At 32.7% G+C, this 18,772-nt stretch overlaps 3 protein-coding genes across 3 annotated transcripts; 1 reads left to right on the plus strand and 2 right to left on the minus strand.

The window, feature by feature from the left end:
- The first annotated feature begins 4,568 nt into the window (after nt 1–4,568).
- On the plus strand, nt 4,569–6,617 carry LOC102593434 (probable WRKY transcription factor 53). The gene is made up of 3 exons (XM_006343813.2): nt 4,569–5,014; nt 5,203–5,331; nt 5,832–6,617. Exons 1-3 carry the CDS (start codon nt 4,734–4,736, stop codon nt 6,439–6,441), a joined length of 1,020 nt encoding a protein of 339 aa, XP_006343875.1. The 5' UTR covers nt 4,569–4,733; the 3' UTR covers nt 6,442–6,617.
- A 118-nt stretch (nt 6,618–6,735) lies between these two features.
- On the minus strand, nt 6,736–12,318 carry LOC102593762 (protein SEH1). The gene is made up of 8 exons (XM_006343814.2): nt 12,017–12,318; nt 10,572–10,683; nt 9,897–9,997; nt 8,471–8,548; nt 8,117–8,272; nt 7,690–7,802; nt 7,450–7,576; nt 6,736–7,175 (listed from the first exon to the last, which is right to left on the minus strand). The coding sequence occupies exons 1-8, from the start codon at nt 12,173–12,175 to the stop codon at nt 7,044–7,046; spliced, it is 978 nt and encodes a 325-aa protein (XP_006343876.1). The 5' UTR covers nt 12,176–12,318; the 3' UTR covers nt 6,736–7,043.
- Nucleotides 12,319–17,872: 5,554 nt separating this feature from the next.
- LOC102594077 (uncharacterized) lies at nt 17,873–18,647 on the minus strand. The gene has a single exon (XM_006343815.2). It carries the CDS (start codon nt 18,564–18,566, stop codon nt 18,075–18,077), a length of 492 nt encoding a protein of 163 aa, XP_006343877.1. The 5' UTR covers nt 18,567–18,647; the 3' UTR covers nt 17,873–18,074.
- Nucleotides 18,648–18,772: the final 125 nt, after the last annotated feature.

An 18,772-nucleotide genomic window follows, 5' to 3' on the forward strand; every position in this document is an offset into this window, starting at 1 on the left:
AACAAGAGTGTCTTGGAGATGGATGGTCTTGAACTTCTGATCGCGGTAGTCCCATAGATAATACTTCAAGTTTTGACTTTTAATTTGACCGCGAAGGTTCTTACATGAGGCAAGTGAGGTCAAAAGTTCAATACCGCCAATTTTCAAAGTCATTGGGTCTAATTTGGACATGTTGGGCTAAAGCAAGAGTTGTCACATAAGCCCATTGCAATGGATGGTCCAGTATGAAAGTCCTGGCCCAAGATAAAAATTACCTTGGGCAATTTGCACTTTTGCTTCTATTTTGTGTTTGGTATTTGATTTTTGCTCCTCGAGACAAATACTTTCTCGTGGAGCTAAGTTTATATATTCGCATCATAATATCTCACAAGTTATGTTTCATGTCCTTGTGATAATTGAGTTATCTGTTTATTGTTCTATTTTCTGAACTTAGACAATTCTACATATTTGGAACTATAGTAACTGGAAGAAAACTCTAGACAAGTGAACATGTGGCCTAGGATTTGATAATTCAACTACGTCTCAATCGCAAACATGTTGGAATATGTTGTGTGAATCATAATTTATGGCTTTTGTTAATTCTTTCGGAATCGGACTTGGTCAATTATTTTTGTTGCTAACTATGTGAAACTTCGAAATGTTAGATTTACCATCTTCAATCACAAATTTGTTGGGTGTAAATATAGTGTTGTTTACTAGCAACATCATAATGGAGACAGTCACTCAATAACCAACGAGAAAGCTTGGTAGTATTTTTTTTCTTTCTTTCTCTAGTAGCTAGAGTATATTTGAATATTATATAAGTAGGAAATATGTGCTACTTGCATAATTTGAAATATTTCTGACTTTATTCTATATGCGTTTCCATTATTTGTTGTCTAATTCCTATATTCTTTTCTCTTTTCCACATATAATAATAAATAAATCGAGGGCAACGAAGGGCTACTTGTATATACATTTTGGAGATTCTATATCCTAGATCGAGAACAACAATAGAGATGACTGGTCTTGAACTATTGATCACGTTTGTTTGGTAGATAATACTTCCAAGTTTGACTTTTATTTGACCGTGTAGGTTTCCCCATAGATCATGTAAGGTCAAAAGTTTGAGACCACCCACTTTTAAGCTCAGAATAATTTCCCGCAGTTGGCAGATGTTTTGTTGGGCTAAATCATGAGTTGTCACGTAAGCCCAGTGCAATGGATGGTCCAGTATAGAAGTCCTGGCCCAAGAACTTATATGTGTTGGGTTATTTGCACATTTAGCCATATTTTGTACTGGTATTTAATTTCTGCTCTTCAAAGGCGTTTATATTTCCGCATTATAATATCTCATAAGTTATGTTCCGCATCCTTAAAGAACTTATGCCCCGTTAGACATAAGTTCGATTGTTAAGAACAAAACTTAAAGACCAACCCATTTGAAGGGCAAATCGGCAAAAGAATTTTTCACTTCAAGAGCTCGAAAACTAAAAACTCTAATTATAAGTCATAACATACTGAGGTATATAAAGCAATCTCTAACAAATATTCAGTCCTAGCTCTTACTTTTCTTTCTTCTTTTTTTCTCTTGGAATGGTCTTCCCAAATTCCAATTGAGGTTTATTAGTATGCAATGTTTACAAATCTCATAATTGAATGATTTTTTATTACTTTTTTTTTTTTACAAACTAAATTGGAGAGTAAGAATAATCAACTTGACAACAGTCAGTCAAAAAGCCACTGAAATCCAAACTCATAACAATATAGTCAAACTTGAGTCTCTTAGAGGCCATTTGGTGGAGACATTGCATTATATAAATTGAAAAAAAAAAGGATTGACTCACTAGACAAGATGGGCTGCAAAACTATTGCTATACTTTCTTCGTTTCAAATTATCAGTTGTATTTTTCTTTAATATGTTTTTTAGAAATTATAAATTAAAAGATTTTTTAAATATTATTTTACTATTGTTGTGTTTTTAATAAACAGTCTCCACCATGATATGTGTTTCCTATTCAAAAGATAAGAGAACAATCTTTCTCCCAAAGTTACTGAGTCATTTTGTTGAGTTCCTCTGACATAATTCTCTCAAGTGTCCTAATACACTCTAGTTGTTCACCTGCGTAGGTTTGGGGGAACAATCAATTCACAAGGAGGAGCATTTCAAAGTATGGGACCAAAGATATTACATTTTCACTTTGTCTCCCGAGATCCACCACAAGTTGAATTTGAGAGTCATGTGATGGCTGACTATCTAACACGGTTTATATTACTTTTAGTGAACAAAAGCCCCCCTTTATCAAGCTTTTATGTCTTAATAAAAACATAATTTTCTTCATTGATTTGTTTGGTTTATATGCTTATATCATCATGATTAAGGTTTTATAGTTTTCAAGAGCAATTACGACTAAGAATAAAATGAAAAAAAATCAATTGTATCTTGAACTTTAAAATAATAATTAATAATTGAAACTTGAAAGAGGAAAACAATAGTATACTAACACTTAAAATCCGAGGAATTTTCTTAATTGCAACATCTAGAAGTTCTTGGTTCATAATTATTGAATTTTCAAACCTTCTTTATCTAGACAATATTAGAAAAAAAATTGAATAGAAAAAATTAACTCATAAAAGCATGACTCGTCCAATCCATCCAAGTTTAAACATGCATAACATTAGCCTTTTATTATTAGCTTGACCTATATTACTGACTCGTTCAATTCAATCTACCTAAAATCTAGTTTGATATATAGCTCAAACTAATCCCCTACGAAAGTCAAAATAATAAGTAGTCTTCCATTCTCGATTAGTTTTACTTCTTCGAATAAAACTTATATTACGAATACAAACCTGAATGAATCGAATCCTAAATAAAATATCGAACATCAGATAAAGGCCAAACCAAAAATAAAATAAAAATTGCATTAAAGTAGAAAAGTGCATTGGAAGACCTAGAAGGTCCAATAATAATAATGAGATAATAGTATTTGGATATATTGAGTAATTATGTGACACTCATCTTCATCACTTAAATTCTACCCAATAGAAAAAAAGAACGCGCAATTGAAATGTTTGTATATATTCATTCTTTGTCTTTTTCTTTGTCCTCAAAACCACATAATCCTCTAAATACTTTTGTGTTCTTGGTTTCACACCCACAACAACAACAACGATAACGCCACGACATATTTAGTGTAATTTCATAAATAAACTTCAAAAAAATAAATTATATGTATAAACATAAAAAAGATGCATTGAATGATATGTTATTCGATTTAGACCTGATTAATTCATTTGCGCTTGAAATTTCATTTTAAAAAAATGAAATAGTACTTATCACTTTACCGTAATCAATCAGGTTTTTGATCCTTTAAACTCAACCTCTGACTTTATAATAAAGACAACTTTTTTCTTATCAACAACTTAATTATTAACGTCAAAAAATATGGCCAAATCATAAAATGGACCCCACTTTTGTAAGTTTGAATTAGTCATACATTTGACTTTACTAATTTCTAGATAAACAGCGTTAAGCCAACAATGCATCCTGTAGATGTGATGTGAGAGAGAAATATAAATTCCAGTCAAATTCCAAATATATAATTAATTAGTTGATTAATTAATTATTAAACTCAATTAATTTCCTAATCACTAGTATTTCATGCAGTATTAATAGAGATTCAATTCAACTCATTTGGTCAAACATGATTAAGGAATTAGAATTAGAGTGAGGTGAAAGGCATAGATTAGTGCTAATAAAGTATGCCCTATACCCCAAAGTTGAATTTCTTGGCACGAAATCATAATCAAGACATAGAATGATCCTTAACTTGAAAACGAATGTGATTTTCTCTACAAAGAATTAAGATTTTCATCACGAAATCATAATCAAGACATAGGATGATTTTTAACTTGAAAACGAATGTGATTTTCCTTACGAAGAATCATATCATCATGAAATCATAATCAAGACATAGAATGATCCTTAACTACGAATGTAATTTTCCCTACGAAGAATCATATTGCATTATTGCTCAAGTTCGTTCTGATCTTGAAGACAATATAATAAAGCACCATCACAAATATTAACAATCATTTGTTAGCAATTACCAAACACCGATTGTAAAACATAAAACAAACTCAAAGTTAATGTGTCTTTCTCATGAAATATCATCCCACCACTTTCCCTATAGAAAAAGTTGGAGATCATAACAACTCATAAAATTCAATTTTATGTGGACATGGAGATTATGAAAGCAAATACATAAAAGAAAAAAAAAATAGAAGATAATGTAGAAAGAGATTTATAATTTATTTAGTTTTTTTTTTCAAGTTTGAATTGGTCAGCATTTGGACCTTGTTCACTAAAACATTTTCACTTGAAAAAAGATTTTATGACCAAAGACTGGTCTAAAAAAAAAAAAAAAAACTCGTTTTCCACGGTCAACTTTCAAACTATATTCCACTTCAACACTCACTTTTTTAATAAAAAAAATTAATTTATAATTTATTTCTCCACATGTCATTTCCTTTTAAATTCAGCTGTTTCTAACTCATATTTTCCTCAAATCATTCTCTTAACAAATTCCCAAAAAAAAAAACAGAAACTTCTCTTCTCCTTCTTCAGAAACTTCTAAATTTCACTACATTTTATTTATGTAAAATAACAATAAACACCTTAAATTATTTTCACTAGCCACTTATTTTCAAGATTACATTTTTAATCTTGAGAATTTTTTTCCTTCAAGAAAATGGATTGTGGATTCAATTATGAATATAATTCATTGATCAATGAATTAACACAAGGATTGGAACATGTTAAGCAATTAAGAGCTTCAAATAAAATTCAAGAATTGGATTTTCATTTGCAAATGATTCTTTCTTCTTTTGAAAAATCATTGTCAATTCTTAATTGGACTAGTGCTTCAGTAACACAAACTCCACTACTTGTAGCACCACCTGAATCATCAATTTCTGTTGATGAAAATCCTAAAAGTGATGATCAAGATTTCATATATGTTTCAAAGAAAAGGTTAGAGGATTTTTCGAGTCAGCTAATAGTTTTTATCTCAGAAAGTCACATGTTTTTGTTGAAAAAAATTGGAATCAAGAAAAAAGCGAGTTAATAACTATTAGTTGACTGAATATCTGAATTTTGATGATTGTTAAATTTTTTTTGAGTTAAATTGATTTTTTTTATTTTTTTTATGGTTGTTGCAGAAAACAGATGCCTACATGGAGTGAACAAGTGAGAGTGAGTGCAGAAAATGGATATGAAGGGCCTACTGATGATGGATATAGTTGGAGAAAATATGGGCAAAAAGACATTCTTGGTGCTAAATATCCAAGGTGAATATATTCAAGAATTTTACTAAAAAAGGGTACCAACTTTTAAAACATTTTTAGGGAAAAAAATGAAAAATTTAAGTGAAATTTTCAAGATTTCTAGTACCCTTTTAGTAATTGTTTTGTAGAGCTGTCAAAACGGGTTGGTTCAATCTAGCCCAGCTAAGTCCTCACGGCTATAGAATTTGATAGACTAAGACGGATCTGTCCTTCACTTATAAAAAAACATTTAAAATGTCAGCCCGGCCCGACTCAAAGGCTGGAAAGCTAGATGGGCCCTTGGCCCAAGCCCGGCCCGGCCTCGAGAGCCAACGAGCTTTTTTGGGTGTGACATTTTGACCTCAGTTTTAAATGAGCTCAAAGGACCTTAGCCCAACCCTTTTCAAGTAACCAGTTAGGTTGGGCTAGTCTTGTGAATCAAGCTTATTTTGACGGTTCTACTAGTACATAATTTAATCGAACATCGTCTTTGTCCTAACGACGAGACTTCACTATGTTTGCAGGAGTTACTACAGATGCACATATCGACTAATGCAGAACTGTTGGGCAACAAAGCAAGTGCAAAGGTCTGATGATGATCCTGCACTATTTGAAATCACATACAAAGGGTCACATACTTGTAACCAAACTTATAACTGTGCTGCAGCTGCTACACAACCAAAATCACCAGAGAAACATAAACACAAGAAACAAGCCAACAATCCAAGAACAACACCATCGAACCAAATGCTCGCGAACTTACAAGCAAATCTGAGAGTGAATACAAACGATTTGGACAAGAAAGAAGCAACATGTTCTTTCCCATTTTCACCAACATTCTCTGGTTTCGTAGACGAAAATCTGCATTTCCAGATGTCACAAGTTGATGACAATTTGGTTGGAGGTTATTCGCCGTCTTTTGTCTCTCCTACAACTCCTGAATCAAGTTACTTCTCATTACCAACCTGCCAGATGAATGATTCACAAAGAATTTATAACGTGCACCATTCAGAATCAGACCTCCCTGACTTGTTCTCAGCCAACACTTCATCAACAAGCTCTCCAATTATAGGTTTGGAGTTTCCACTTGAACATGTGGAGTTTGATCCAAATTTCTCAGATTTTTTCAGATAAATAATGTCAAAAAAAGGACAATAAAAAAGAATAGCTTGGATTTTGATCACTCAATTCTATTTTTGTAGTATAGAAGTGCTTATATAAAGAAAACTAGCCAAGGGTAGGAACAAGCTATAATATTTTGTATCAATAGCCTAGTATTTTTTTTTAACTTCAACTACATTCTTGCATAAGACTGCCTGAATGTTCATAAATTTGATGAAATTGTATGTTCCATGGGAATAACCGAACCACGTCTACAAAATGCTAGTACTACACAACTACTTCAAAGCCAACGTGATGCTCTCCAGATTATAACCAACATACTTTTCAATAATCTTACAACGAACACGAGTTTTTTTCATATTCAATCAAAACTCTGTATCCCCATTTCTCCATACATACTAAAACAATGGGCTCAAACAAGTTCCAGTATATCAGATGAACATAATCATATTGGGAATTTTTCATTATTCCCACTTACAATGCAAGGTTCACTTAGCTTTACAAAATGATAAGCCTGATGACAAATAGGTAACATGGATAAACCACAGGATCTTGTGTTTCATTGGGTTCTTGCAATCTTGTTCAAGCTTGAATATGAAAATCACATAAGCAGGCTAGCTAGTGGGCTCTAATGTCGCTTGTTCATGCCAAACTCCGTTCAAGTTGCACTGCCACAAGCGAACTACACCATCGCTTCCAGTAGTAGCAAGTGTCATCCCACTCATGTCCCATTCCATCTGCCATACCTGCACGATAAATATCAAATATGGTATAATTAAATGCGTTAAGTTTTGTCACCAATCGCCTTGGGAAATTGCAGATGAGAAAACTTGAAGGTAGGGGAATGTAGGATCACTCAAGACAATTGATCCGAACGTTAAAATCAAAACAACTAATATTAGTCACTTTACGCTATCAAGAAACTCAAAAATAGATAGGTTCAAGTGACCCTACTAAGTTGGGATATGAACGTTAATGATTTACAAGAACAGCTAAACTAAATAGTGTTGCACTAGGCACCTCACTGTCATGAGTAGAGAGCATTGCAACCTTCTCCACCGAGAGCCTTCCATCAGAGTCTGGATTTGATCCAACATGCCATAATGCAATTTCTTTGCAAGTGGCAACTGCTATTAACTCATACGGCCTGAAAAAGGAAGCTTTAAATTAGAAAGCGCATACAACAAGCTAAACAGAAATTTTTCACTACCGGCAGTGTTTGGCTATATGGTTTTAAGGAGGATGTTGTCAAGAGCTAACCTTCCAATATTTGGTGCCCATGCAACAGTAGAGACTGGATCAGCTTTATCTGCAGGTAAGGCTAATTCTGCAACTGGAAGCCATCTCTGATGATCCTGATCGAATTCCCAAACCTGTGGAAATCTATGATATGATAACATTACATATGTCCCATCAGAGACCAAGTATACTTACAGCTTTTAAGACCATCTACCACATGATAGCAGCTTAAGATTTCAAGAATTACATCTTCCGACTTTATAAATGTCAAAAAGACACGTATAAGTTGCATAACTAGCTGAACTTTTATTCATTATCAACAAGAATCAAAATGCAATAAATTCACTGCCAAGTTTTAGCTAATAAAGAAAGAAGATGTAAATAGAACCAATTAAGGATTATAGAATGCAATCCTTAAAGTTAACAGTAAGAAAGGAACTTGCCATACCTTGGAAGAGTTCAGGTGTGGCGTATCGGAATCAAAACCCAAAACGAAGCTTGATTGCTGGATTTCTCCTTTCAAGGGATTCCAAGCAATAGAAGCCGATCGGCATGAAACATTTCCAAATTTAGATACAGATTCAATGACATTCTGAAATTCAGCCTACAAAAAGAGGACTAAAAGTTAGCTTCTCCATTTCTTAGTAACATTCATAATGTGTCATCTTTAAATGCTATCATCATTTTCAGAGTATGTATAGAACAAGTACTGCACCAGAAAGATAAAGCGATATAAATGACCAATAAGGAAGAACATGGCTCATGAGGCAGAAAGTCAAAGAAGCAGAATGTAGATACACACCTGCAGCTGCCAATTCTTCAATTCAAATGGATCTAGGAGCTCAAACACTTTCACTTGGCCATCTGAATACGCAGCAACCTATGTGAAAGAAAATAATGGAAAATGTGATCACAATGACTTTATGTAGTCATATAGACTAAAAGCTGAAAACCAAGAATCACTGGATCAGGCAGTTTTATCTCATCCTTGTCTATCCCGTGAAATTGAAGAAAAAAATAAGGAACATATCATCAGATCTAAAGGCCCATAAATTAAATGATTTGCGAGTAAAATAAAGCAAGACCACAATGTACAGGTATTGGCCAATCTGCTCTGTCACATCCTCCATGGGGAACCCACCTAACACATTTAAGTAGCATATATAACACTTTGGCATCTCATATTGCCAAATGCAAAAGAAAGAGTAGGGATCTTTCCTCGAAACTTCAAAAAGGAAAAGAGAAAAAAGAAACTTGGAATACTTTTAACTTAGTACCAATGTGATCTTGTTCAAGAAAGCAATTCATTTTAGGTATTCTAGACGGCATACTTTAGAGCCAAATAACAACAAAAAAAACAGTACAAATTAGTGTGAACCTATAGTTGCTTTATGTGCCTCCTGATCAACAGCTTGAAGAACTCTCTCAAGTACCTCAAGCATCTTATGACAGAGTTTTACTGTGGGAAGATTGTATCGGGTAACATCTGACCTCGTAGATGTTCCCCTTCTTTCCTTCCAGATGAATTCATTAACTAACCCAATCAACTTTACAAGAAATTAGGGGAGAAGTCAATGAGAAGAACACTTCGCTTTCACACTCCCAAAAAGAGCTTCAATTTTTTAGACCAGTGATATTGATAAATGCAAGTATTAATAAGCAACTTGGCATTGTAGGTTCTCTGCTATTCAGTTAACAGATTATAAGAGGTGATTTTAACAATTTAAGAACACAAAAAAAAAAGAGTACCGGATATGCTAAAATAAATTTAGATGAGATATAAGGTTTTTAATCAATAAAGGTACATTATTTTAGCACATCACTCTACAAGTAACAAGAAATCAATCCCAATGCTGCAGCAAAGATCAAGAGAAGGGGGAAGTAACATCTCCGTTAAGGGCAAGCAAAAACAACTTTATTTTTCTGGCAGAGATACATTCAACATCTCAGTCAAGGGCAAGCCATAAAGTTTTTTACTATTCCTGCAGAGATGCATACAACAATAGATTGCTTATGACTATTGAGTGATTCCATCATAATGCATCTAAAGCACTATAGACATGAAAGAGAAATACAACAAAATCAGTAATCATAAACTCAAAAACAACATAGATACATCTCTTTGTTCTAATCCCTAGCACCCTGCCACCCCCAAGCTATTCAAACAACTGCTATCATATTTCAATGTCAAATCATAGACATTTACGACCAATCTAATTCAAACTCACCAATTTCAGACTTGTCTGGGAGACTCCAAACTGAACATCCAGAACTTGGGATGAGATTCTGTCAAAGCATTTGCACAGCTTCCACTGAAGCAGCTCTGAATCTAAAGAATAGTAACTCATTGTAAGTCTCTAGTCAAATGTTAAGAAAACAAATGTGAAATTATTGTCAGAAGTAAAATTTGAGAAAGTATTTACAGATAAAATTAAAAAAATTCATAGATTAAAGGACTATGAAAGCAAGTAACTGAATAGAGGATAAGAATAAGATTATAGTTTCACTGATAATATGAAACATAGATTATTACTAAGAATTTAAGGGAAAAGATTTATCTTCACAATTACTCTTGCCAAACACAATAGAAAAGGAAGAATAAATGCCATAAAGAACCAAAATAATCTTCAATTTCATATCAAGTTCCCTGTTTAGATTTTTTCTTTTTTTCCGATATTTCATAAACATTTGTGGAAAAACAGAGAATAAGTTTACTTTTGCTTCTTTTTCCTGTCTTTAGAGAGTCAAAAGAAAGAAACCAAAGATTTCACTCTGACTATCTACTTTCATCAGCAAAACATCCCCATGCAAAAAAGAAGGGGAAAAGGCACACATAACATAATGTTCGGCTTAGCTTCGTGACAATAATTTCATCAACAAATGCAGAAGAAATGTGTCCTCACCTTCACCTACCTCCTCCCACAACAACAACCTTCCATCAGCACAAATGCACGCAACTACATCTCCATATTCTGGTGGAGCCCAAACAACTTTTACAATGCTGGATTCATGCACCTAATCAAAATGTCAAAAGTGGAAATGCAATCGCATAGATTTCAGTTCAAGAATCTACGGCTATTTTATGATCACAATTATTTTTTTCATAGTTAAGCGAAAGAAAAAAATAAATTAAAAGCTTATTTGCTCAGCTACTGGAGTTGAAAGTATACAAAAAGGACTAAGCCAGTTACAGTTTTTCTTCCTTTTGAAGTTAGTTTATACAGTTCATCAGTTCTTCAGTTTCATACTCAATCCTTAGATAACATTAGAGCAAAAGAGGGTCCCAATAAAAATGGCTAACTGAAAGAAAAAACAAGGAATCAAGTTTAACTGATTTGGATTAGTTATGTATTCTGCTTCTAAATAGTTATTCGAAAGTTCAACCTTTTGCCATACAGACCATTAATACTTGCAAGCTTTCTGGACCGTAGTTCGACAATACTACTTGTCCAGTTTTTTCTGCCACTGAAACCTTAGTAACATATACTTATGGTACCTGTTGCCTATACAAGAAGCACGAGGAGGACGTGAATCTCTCTTATTACATATGACTTCACATGGGAAAAAAATGTAAACTTCTGCCCCGTTTTACATTTTATTGGCTTCTATTCAAATAGGAGATTTTTGTATGGACTCCAAAGTCTGATATCAAGAGTCAAATGTTCCCTTTTTTTGTTTGGGAATATAATCCTCACTATCCCATCTTTTTTTATGAGGTGGTGCCTGAGCTAGTTTGAGCACAATTCTTACTATTTCCACCAAATACCTCTATCTCCCACCAACACATGTACCTGGTAACTTTGCTCACCAAATCCTGGGATTTGAACCTGAGACCTCATGTTCTACCCGACTTTATCGACCACAAGGACAATGATCCTCACTATCCCATATACCCAACCTCGGATTGATGCATACTTAATTCCTATATGTATAAATAATCTATTCGACTCTTTGGATGTACATTGCTACTACATCAATCTATATCCAAAAATTGTACTTTCCAACACACAAAAAAAAAAAAAAAAAAATTTATGGAACACGTACCTGGTAACTTTGCTCACCAAATCCTGGGATTTGAACCTGAGACCTCATGTTCTACCCGACTTTATCGACCACAAGGACAATGATCCTCACTATCCCATATACCCAACCTCGGATTGATGCATACTTAATTCCTATATGTATAAATAATCTATTCGACTCTTTGGATGTACATTGCTACTACATCAATCTATATCCAAAAATTGTACTTTCCAACACACAAAAAAAAAAAAAAAAAACTTCAAATCCATATGACTTCAAAATGAGAGTTAAAGCAAATTCATATGAAAATTGAGTTTTTTCTAACCTTGAATTTAGAAGAACAATTGAAAACAGATGAAGCCGGGTCAGTAGAATCAAAAAGGGACAAAGTACCATCAGTTGAACCAGCAGCTAATCTGTGACCCGAATAATTCCACGCAGTGCATGTTGTACCTTCGTCAAGCTTAATAATGGCTTTATCCATTCTTCCTTCTTCACCCAATGTACAAATCTTCTGCAGATTTTGCTGGTTCTAAAACCCCTTTTCTCTTCTAGGGTTTTTGGCTCTCGACGTTGTTGCTTCTTTAACTTTTTTTTAATTACATAAACCTACCCTGTAGTTTCAAGTATTACATAAACCACCTTCTTCTTCTTCTTCTTTTATTAAACATTTATACACATATTTTTTGGATTCGTATGGTGAGCAACTTCATCTTCAATATTGAGATTGTGGGTTCGAGTCATTAAAAAAGTAAGTGTTATTTAAGAAAATAACACAAGAGAGCCTACTTTACCAAGAGGTGGTAGGAGCGCAAACCTACTTAAACAATCTAAAGGTTTGACCCGGTTTGACGTAGACCTCATAGAAAAGCAGATAGGAAAGGTAGTCTATAGACTCAAGCAACCGACTTAGTGAAAATGAATCATGTATTCCATGTGAGTCAGTTGACTCTGATCAGACCAAATCGCCCCAGAGAGAAACATGATAGTCAACAAATGTTTTCAAGGGAAGGCGGACTCCGCAGCTGCGGATTGGGCACTATCACTATACTATGCGATGCTTTTAACCAAAAAAATGGAAACGAAACGTCTTAGTGTATAGATTTTGTATATTGAAGTATAGTATTCATATACTATACTATGATATATACATATAATAATACATAATTAGTGTATATATTTTATATATTTCGATCATATTGTTAAACAAGTTTGTCGGACCATACATATTGGCAAGTTTTCCTAATCTTTTTACATTCAATTTTTCATATTGTGAGTGGTCATAGACAGTGACATAGTCACCCTTATTCAAGAGGTATCAATTGATATTCTTTCATTAAAAATTTACACTATATATCGAAAAGTGATTTTTATATACACAAACAGATATAATATCAGTCATACTCTATAATGATATTTTATAATAACAATTAACAAGTATGCAGAAAAACGATATCGTCAAATAGAAAATTTAGCTATATATTCTATCTTGAATTCTCCTAAATTCTTCATTACTTCTATATATTTCGACTTCTTCTTACAAAAATCTCGACTTCATAACAACTATAAAAGGTCACTTCTTCATAAATAATAATGTGAATATCATTTTCATTATTATCATTTATGTTGTAAAAGACTTGAAGAAAGTTAAATTGGCAAACCTACCTCCATGTATGGTTTCCCTTGTAAAAGGGGTGTCTTTTCAAAGATTAGTGAATAGTCCACATCTTCATGTCCACAATCACAAGTTAATTTGTAGAAATAAATAAAGGAATGGGCGGTAAGTTTGACTTAAAGCTTATTAATGTGTACTGCTAGACCGTAAATGAGAGGGTGGACATCTCTTTTACTGTGACTTTTTTATTCGATGTTCGATACATATATGTATATATTAAGAACAATTGTATACAAAAGAATATATGCTGTCATGTTAGCTAACTAAATTTGTGTTTAAATATTTGATTTTTTAGACTAATAAGAAGTTATTTATTACTTTTTACAAATATTTCTTATTATTCAGTTATTGCTAATATATTAATTAAATGAGGCGTTTAAGAAGAAAGTGTATATGGATGGACTCGAAGACATGAGAATTATGAATGAAGGAAAATTGTTTGAACTTTTTTGCTAATAATAATAATATAATTGCCCTATTAAAGACTCGCTAAGCATCGCTTTCCTTCATCTTCCCCAAATAAATGAAAAGTAAATATCAAAATTTTATAATAGATTTATTCAATTCTATAAAACGTCGAAACATCTTTTTTTTTAGTCAACCCATAATGCCTCCCAACTACTCCTATTAAATATTTCTTTCCAAGTGCAAATAAATTTTTAGAAGACAAATATTATATCTCTAAAAGAGAAAACCCTAATTTTAAACATGTCCTAACATTTTTCAAAAAATAAATATGGGCCACACATGTATGGTTCCCTACATTAAATTAATTGATCCATCCTTTGTATATTTACTTCTATGTACTATATACCCTACATTCACATGAAATTTGAAAGATACTCGTAAGACTTTCTAGTTTAGTAAGTAATGAATGAAGGGAAGTTCTTCGATTTTTTTCCTGACAATAGGTTAGGAAGTGATTACCTAATAAAAAAATTGTTAAGCTTCTCTTCTGTCTTTCCTTTATTATTAAGTCGAAAATCATCATAGACATTTTATATTAATGGTTAAGTTCAATGTAATAACAAAACACTAGTTTTATATAGTCGATCATAATACCTTTCGATTATTAAATAATTTTTTGGATGTGACATATAAAATCTTGAAAGGTAGATAATATATAATAACCTAACTTAAAATAATAACAGTCGAAAAATTTCAAATGAATTTGGGTCACACATATATGACATCTTGCATTTAATTCATTAGCCTTTTACTACGAGTACTATTAGATTGACATGATGTTTATGAAAGATACTCTTGAAGTTATAGTCTATCAAGAAATATAAATGAAGGGAAATTCTTCCTAACTTTTTTCCGCCCGCAACTTATGTAGTGGTTACTTTGTAAAGATCGTGGTTATAACGGGTGTACAAGTCAAATTGTAAAGTCAGATCAAAAAAAAAAATCGATTTGTGGTTTCGTTTGGTTGGTTTGGCGGTTGAAAAAAAAACCGACCACTCTTGGTTTGGTTTGGTATTAAAAGAAAAAAAGTCAAACCGAAACTGAAAAAACCGACTTTGCGTGATTTGATTTGGTTTGTAGATTTATCAAATCGATACAATTGATTTAGGTTTTTTTTAATGAAAAACCAAACCAAACCGACCTATGTACACCCCTAGTTATAAGCACATCTCTCTTTCGTTTTCCCTCTACTTATTAAGTTGGTCATATAGTCATGACTTGTCTAATTCAAGAAAACGTCAAAACATCAGTTTTTTGTGGTCGATCATGCATAATGTCTCTCGACTATATTAAATGACTTTCTGAAGATGTACACAAAATCTAAAAAGATAGATAATAGTAGTGTTTTCAAAAATGTTTTTGGGGCGAGTCTCGGGTGGGGCCTACCAAAAACGTTTCGGGGAGTAAATTTAAGACGTAGATACATAAGACGTAAGTTCTAAAATTTGAGGCGTAAGCCTTGAGCATTAAAACGTAAGTCCTGGGCGTAAAAACGTAGGCCCAGACGTTTTTAATTTATTTTCTTAACCTTTTTTTGCTTTAAACCATATATTTTTAATTATTGGTGTAATGATATTTCTCAAATAGTAATTATAATGATTTTTTCCCTTCATTATTGATTATTAACACTTATCTCAAATAAAAATTATAATATAATTTCTATATATTATAGGTTATTTATAAAAAATTATTTGTAAAATCATTGAAATGTTTACTTTTGCTTATTTTATTAGTAATAAAACTATAAAATTGAATATACATGAGACTACGCCCCATGGATCTATGGGACTTACGTCCCGTATCTCGAGACTTACGTCTCGCCCATACTGTATAAAATGTCTCGCTTCACGCCCCCATTTTTTAAAACACTGGATAATACGCGCTCGAAATAGTGACCTAAATTAGAACAACAACACGTCGAGACATTTCAAAAATTGAATTTGGGCCACACATGTATGACACAGTGTGCATTAAATTCATTGTTTTTAATCTTTACTAGTTGTACTACTAGATTGACATGAAGTTTGATAGAAACTCTAGTGTCAATTGCCCAATTAAATGCTTCCTTCTGCAAAATAATTAAATGTATGTAATGCTGTAAAGTATATAAATGCTTTGCCACCAACCTCACGAGTATATATATAACTATAGTAATTAATCATCTTTCCTAATTAATTAAACCAAAATTCATTAATTATATTCATGCTTCATCCGTGAACATCTTTTAATTTTTATCATAGCAACTTTAATTTGTATCACCTAATTACTAAATTTGATCCCAGATTAAGGATTAATTGGTTCGATATGATTCGATTTGCTTATGAACCGGAAAAAAGAGTAGGAAAGACAGATTAAGAATTAATTTATTCAATTTGATACGTACCTAGCTAGCTAATTATAGGTAGTGGTAAAGTCATGAATTTTTATCTTATAGTATGATTTTTTTGATGAAGGAAATTTAATTACATGTAGCTCTAGTAAAGTTATAACTTGGTTTTGAAAGTTGATCAAGATTAATTAAATTATTTTTTGTTATAATTTTTTCAAGAACAAGTCAATATATAGTAGTACATAGTATTACTAAGTTCCAAAAAAAAAAAACATGGATAAGAATTGAAGATAATGGTACAATTCATTAATATTCTCTTTCGTAGTCTTTTAGCGGTCTCCACAAATATAGACAAAACTTTGATTATAATGTGTCTTTAATTCAACCACCACAAGATGCCAATAAATCTTTTTTATGGTAGCTAGATAAATTAGCAATCTTCTAGCATGCATTTGTTTTATATATATAGTTCTAAATAAATTATAATCTCATCCAATATAATCTTAACATAAATGGTATGTTGGGTTATACGAAAATCATTATTGTTATTTTTTGGAGAAAGTTATTTTCTGATGTTTAGTTATCAGGTAAATATTCTATTAAAGGGGATATAATGACTTCTTACGTATAAGCGAAAGTTATTTTTTTTTAATTTTCTCGATTTTTTACTTCATATTACTTGATTCCATCAATATATTATTAACTTTTAATATACATTTTTTCAAAAATATTTTTTACTAACCGATCAAGCATATAAATGGTAAGGAATCTACCCATATATTTCCCAAGAAATGCAAAGGAAGTGCTTGATTAGTTGTCAAATTTAGGTCACTTATAGATGGGTCATTTATTTGCTGTCAATTTTTACTAAAATACTCCATTTCTCCACCTCTAACGTAGAGTTAAGTCTTAATAGTTGGAAGTCAACTTTTAGGTACCTTCACCCGTGATGCAAAGAAATCAAATCACTATGGTGCAACGACTGAGATTGCTATTTTCTTAATTAGAGGTCTCGAATTCTGTACATGAAAAGAAAATCTTGATAGAACATGTTTTCACGTATATTCAAATTAATCGAAGAGGAAGAAAGAAATCAATCACGTCGAAAATAAGTTAAAATCAACACAAATGTATTATAGTCTTAAATTTACTCTCTGATCTAATGTAATCCTCTTTGATTGATTTCATATTTATATATCAAGCTCATAATCTAAAGATAATCGATAAACTAACTCAATCATCCTTGCAAATAAATCGATAAACTTATCAAGCTCACAACGTGAAAACTACCTACTGCTCAATAAATTCAACCATCCTTACATATAAATCGATAAACTTATCAGGCTCATAACATGAATACTACATGTTCGAGGAATTTCCTCAACTGATAAATTAATTGAGATATTAATGATTTTTAAGTCATAAAGACGTAGATTTCATAATTAAATACCAATAAATATAGAATACTTTGCACTATTCGCGCGCTACTTTTTACGTGAATTAAGGCGGGAGTTAACTAATCCACCTTGCTGTCATTAAGGCTACCGCATCATTAACCAAAGATAATTTACGAGTTGCTCAGATGGTAAACATATCTCAATTGCAACAATTATAAGTTTGAGTATACAAACATTACTCGATAAATATGCAAAACACGCATTATATTCCTTTCGTCTCAAATTATTTGCGGAGGGATTTTTCAGTATGAATCATGATAAAGAGATATTGAACAATAACTCAGAACCAAAAGTTTTGGAATAATGTCACATATTATACGTTGTAGGCCATGAAAACTTCAAATTTTTGAGTTCAAAAACTAGCAACAACAATATTCCAAAAGATGAAAGAAATTATTGCTATACATATTAGTCATTATATTCTAATTGCTTAGATTAAGATCTATATTATATATCAAGCACATGAAATACCAATGGAAGTCGCCGTGAACCGTTCGGAACCTGTTCTTCTAACCAACGACTTAATCTCCGGCGAAAGTCCGTCGTACTCCGGTCCTTCTGGAATCGTCGTAAGTGCACCAGATTTATCATAAACGACGTAAAATCCATCTCGATTTTGCCCCTGAAAAAGCGGACTGTTGCTCTGTTTTGCTCTGAAAATGGATTTGAGAAGTTTCTGGAAAGATCTAGAGATTCTATTAGTTTTTTTGGAAATCGGTTGAGTAGTTTGTGGTGGATCTGTTGTTGAAGGTGGAATAAGAACACGGCGATCGGGTAAATGAGGCATTGAGAGGCTTCGAGAAGATATGGCTGAATCGAGTTGACGTTCGAATGATTTCAACTCGAATGAGTCGTAGAGTGAACTTCCACAATCCCATATGGGAGGTTTGTTTGCTGCGCCGGCAGCCATTTTTTGCGGTGAGATTTTCTCTGGAGTTTTCGTCATTGCTGTTATGAAAGGATAGTGGAGAATTAATTGACGGAGATTTTGGGGTTTATATACTGATAAATCATATGAAAGGTGTGTTTGTGGAGTTGAGAGGAAAGTTCGTTTTATCTTGTGGCGAGTGAGATTTTAACGTGTTCGCTGTGACTATTGGGGTAGGGGTTATTTTGGGTTGGGGGGGGGGGGGGGGGGGGTGGGGGGAGAGA

Source organism: Solanum tuberosum, unplaced genomic scaffold (genome assembly GCF_000226075.1).
Source record: "Solanum tuberosum cultivar DM 1-3 516 R44 unplaced genomic scaffold, SolTub_3.0 scf00048, whole genome shotgun sequence".
In the NCBI taxonomy this organism is placed as follows: domain Eukaryota; kingdom Viridiplantae; phylum Streptophyta; class Magnoliopsida; order Solanales; family Solanaceae; genus Solanum; species Solanum tuberosum.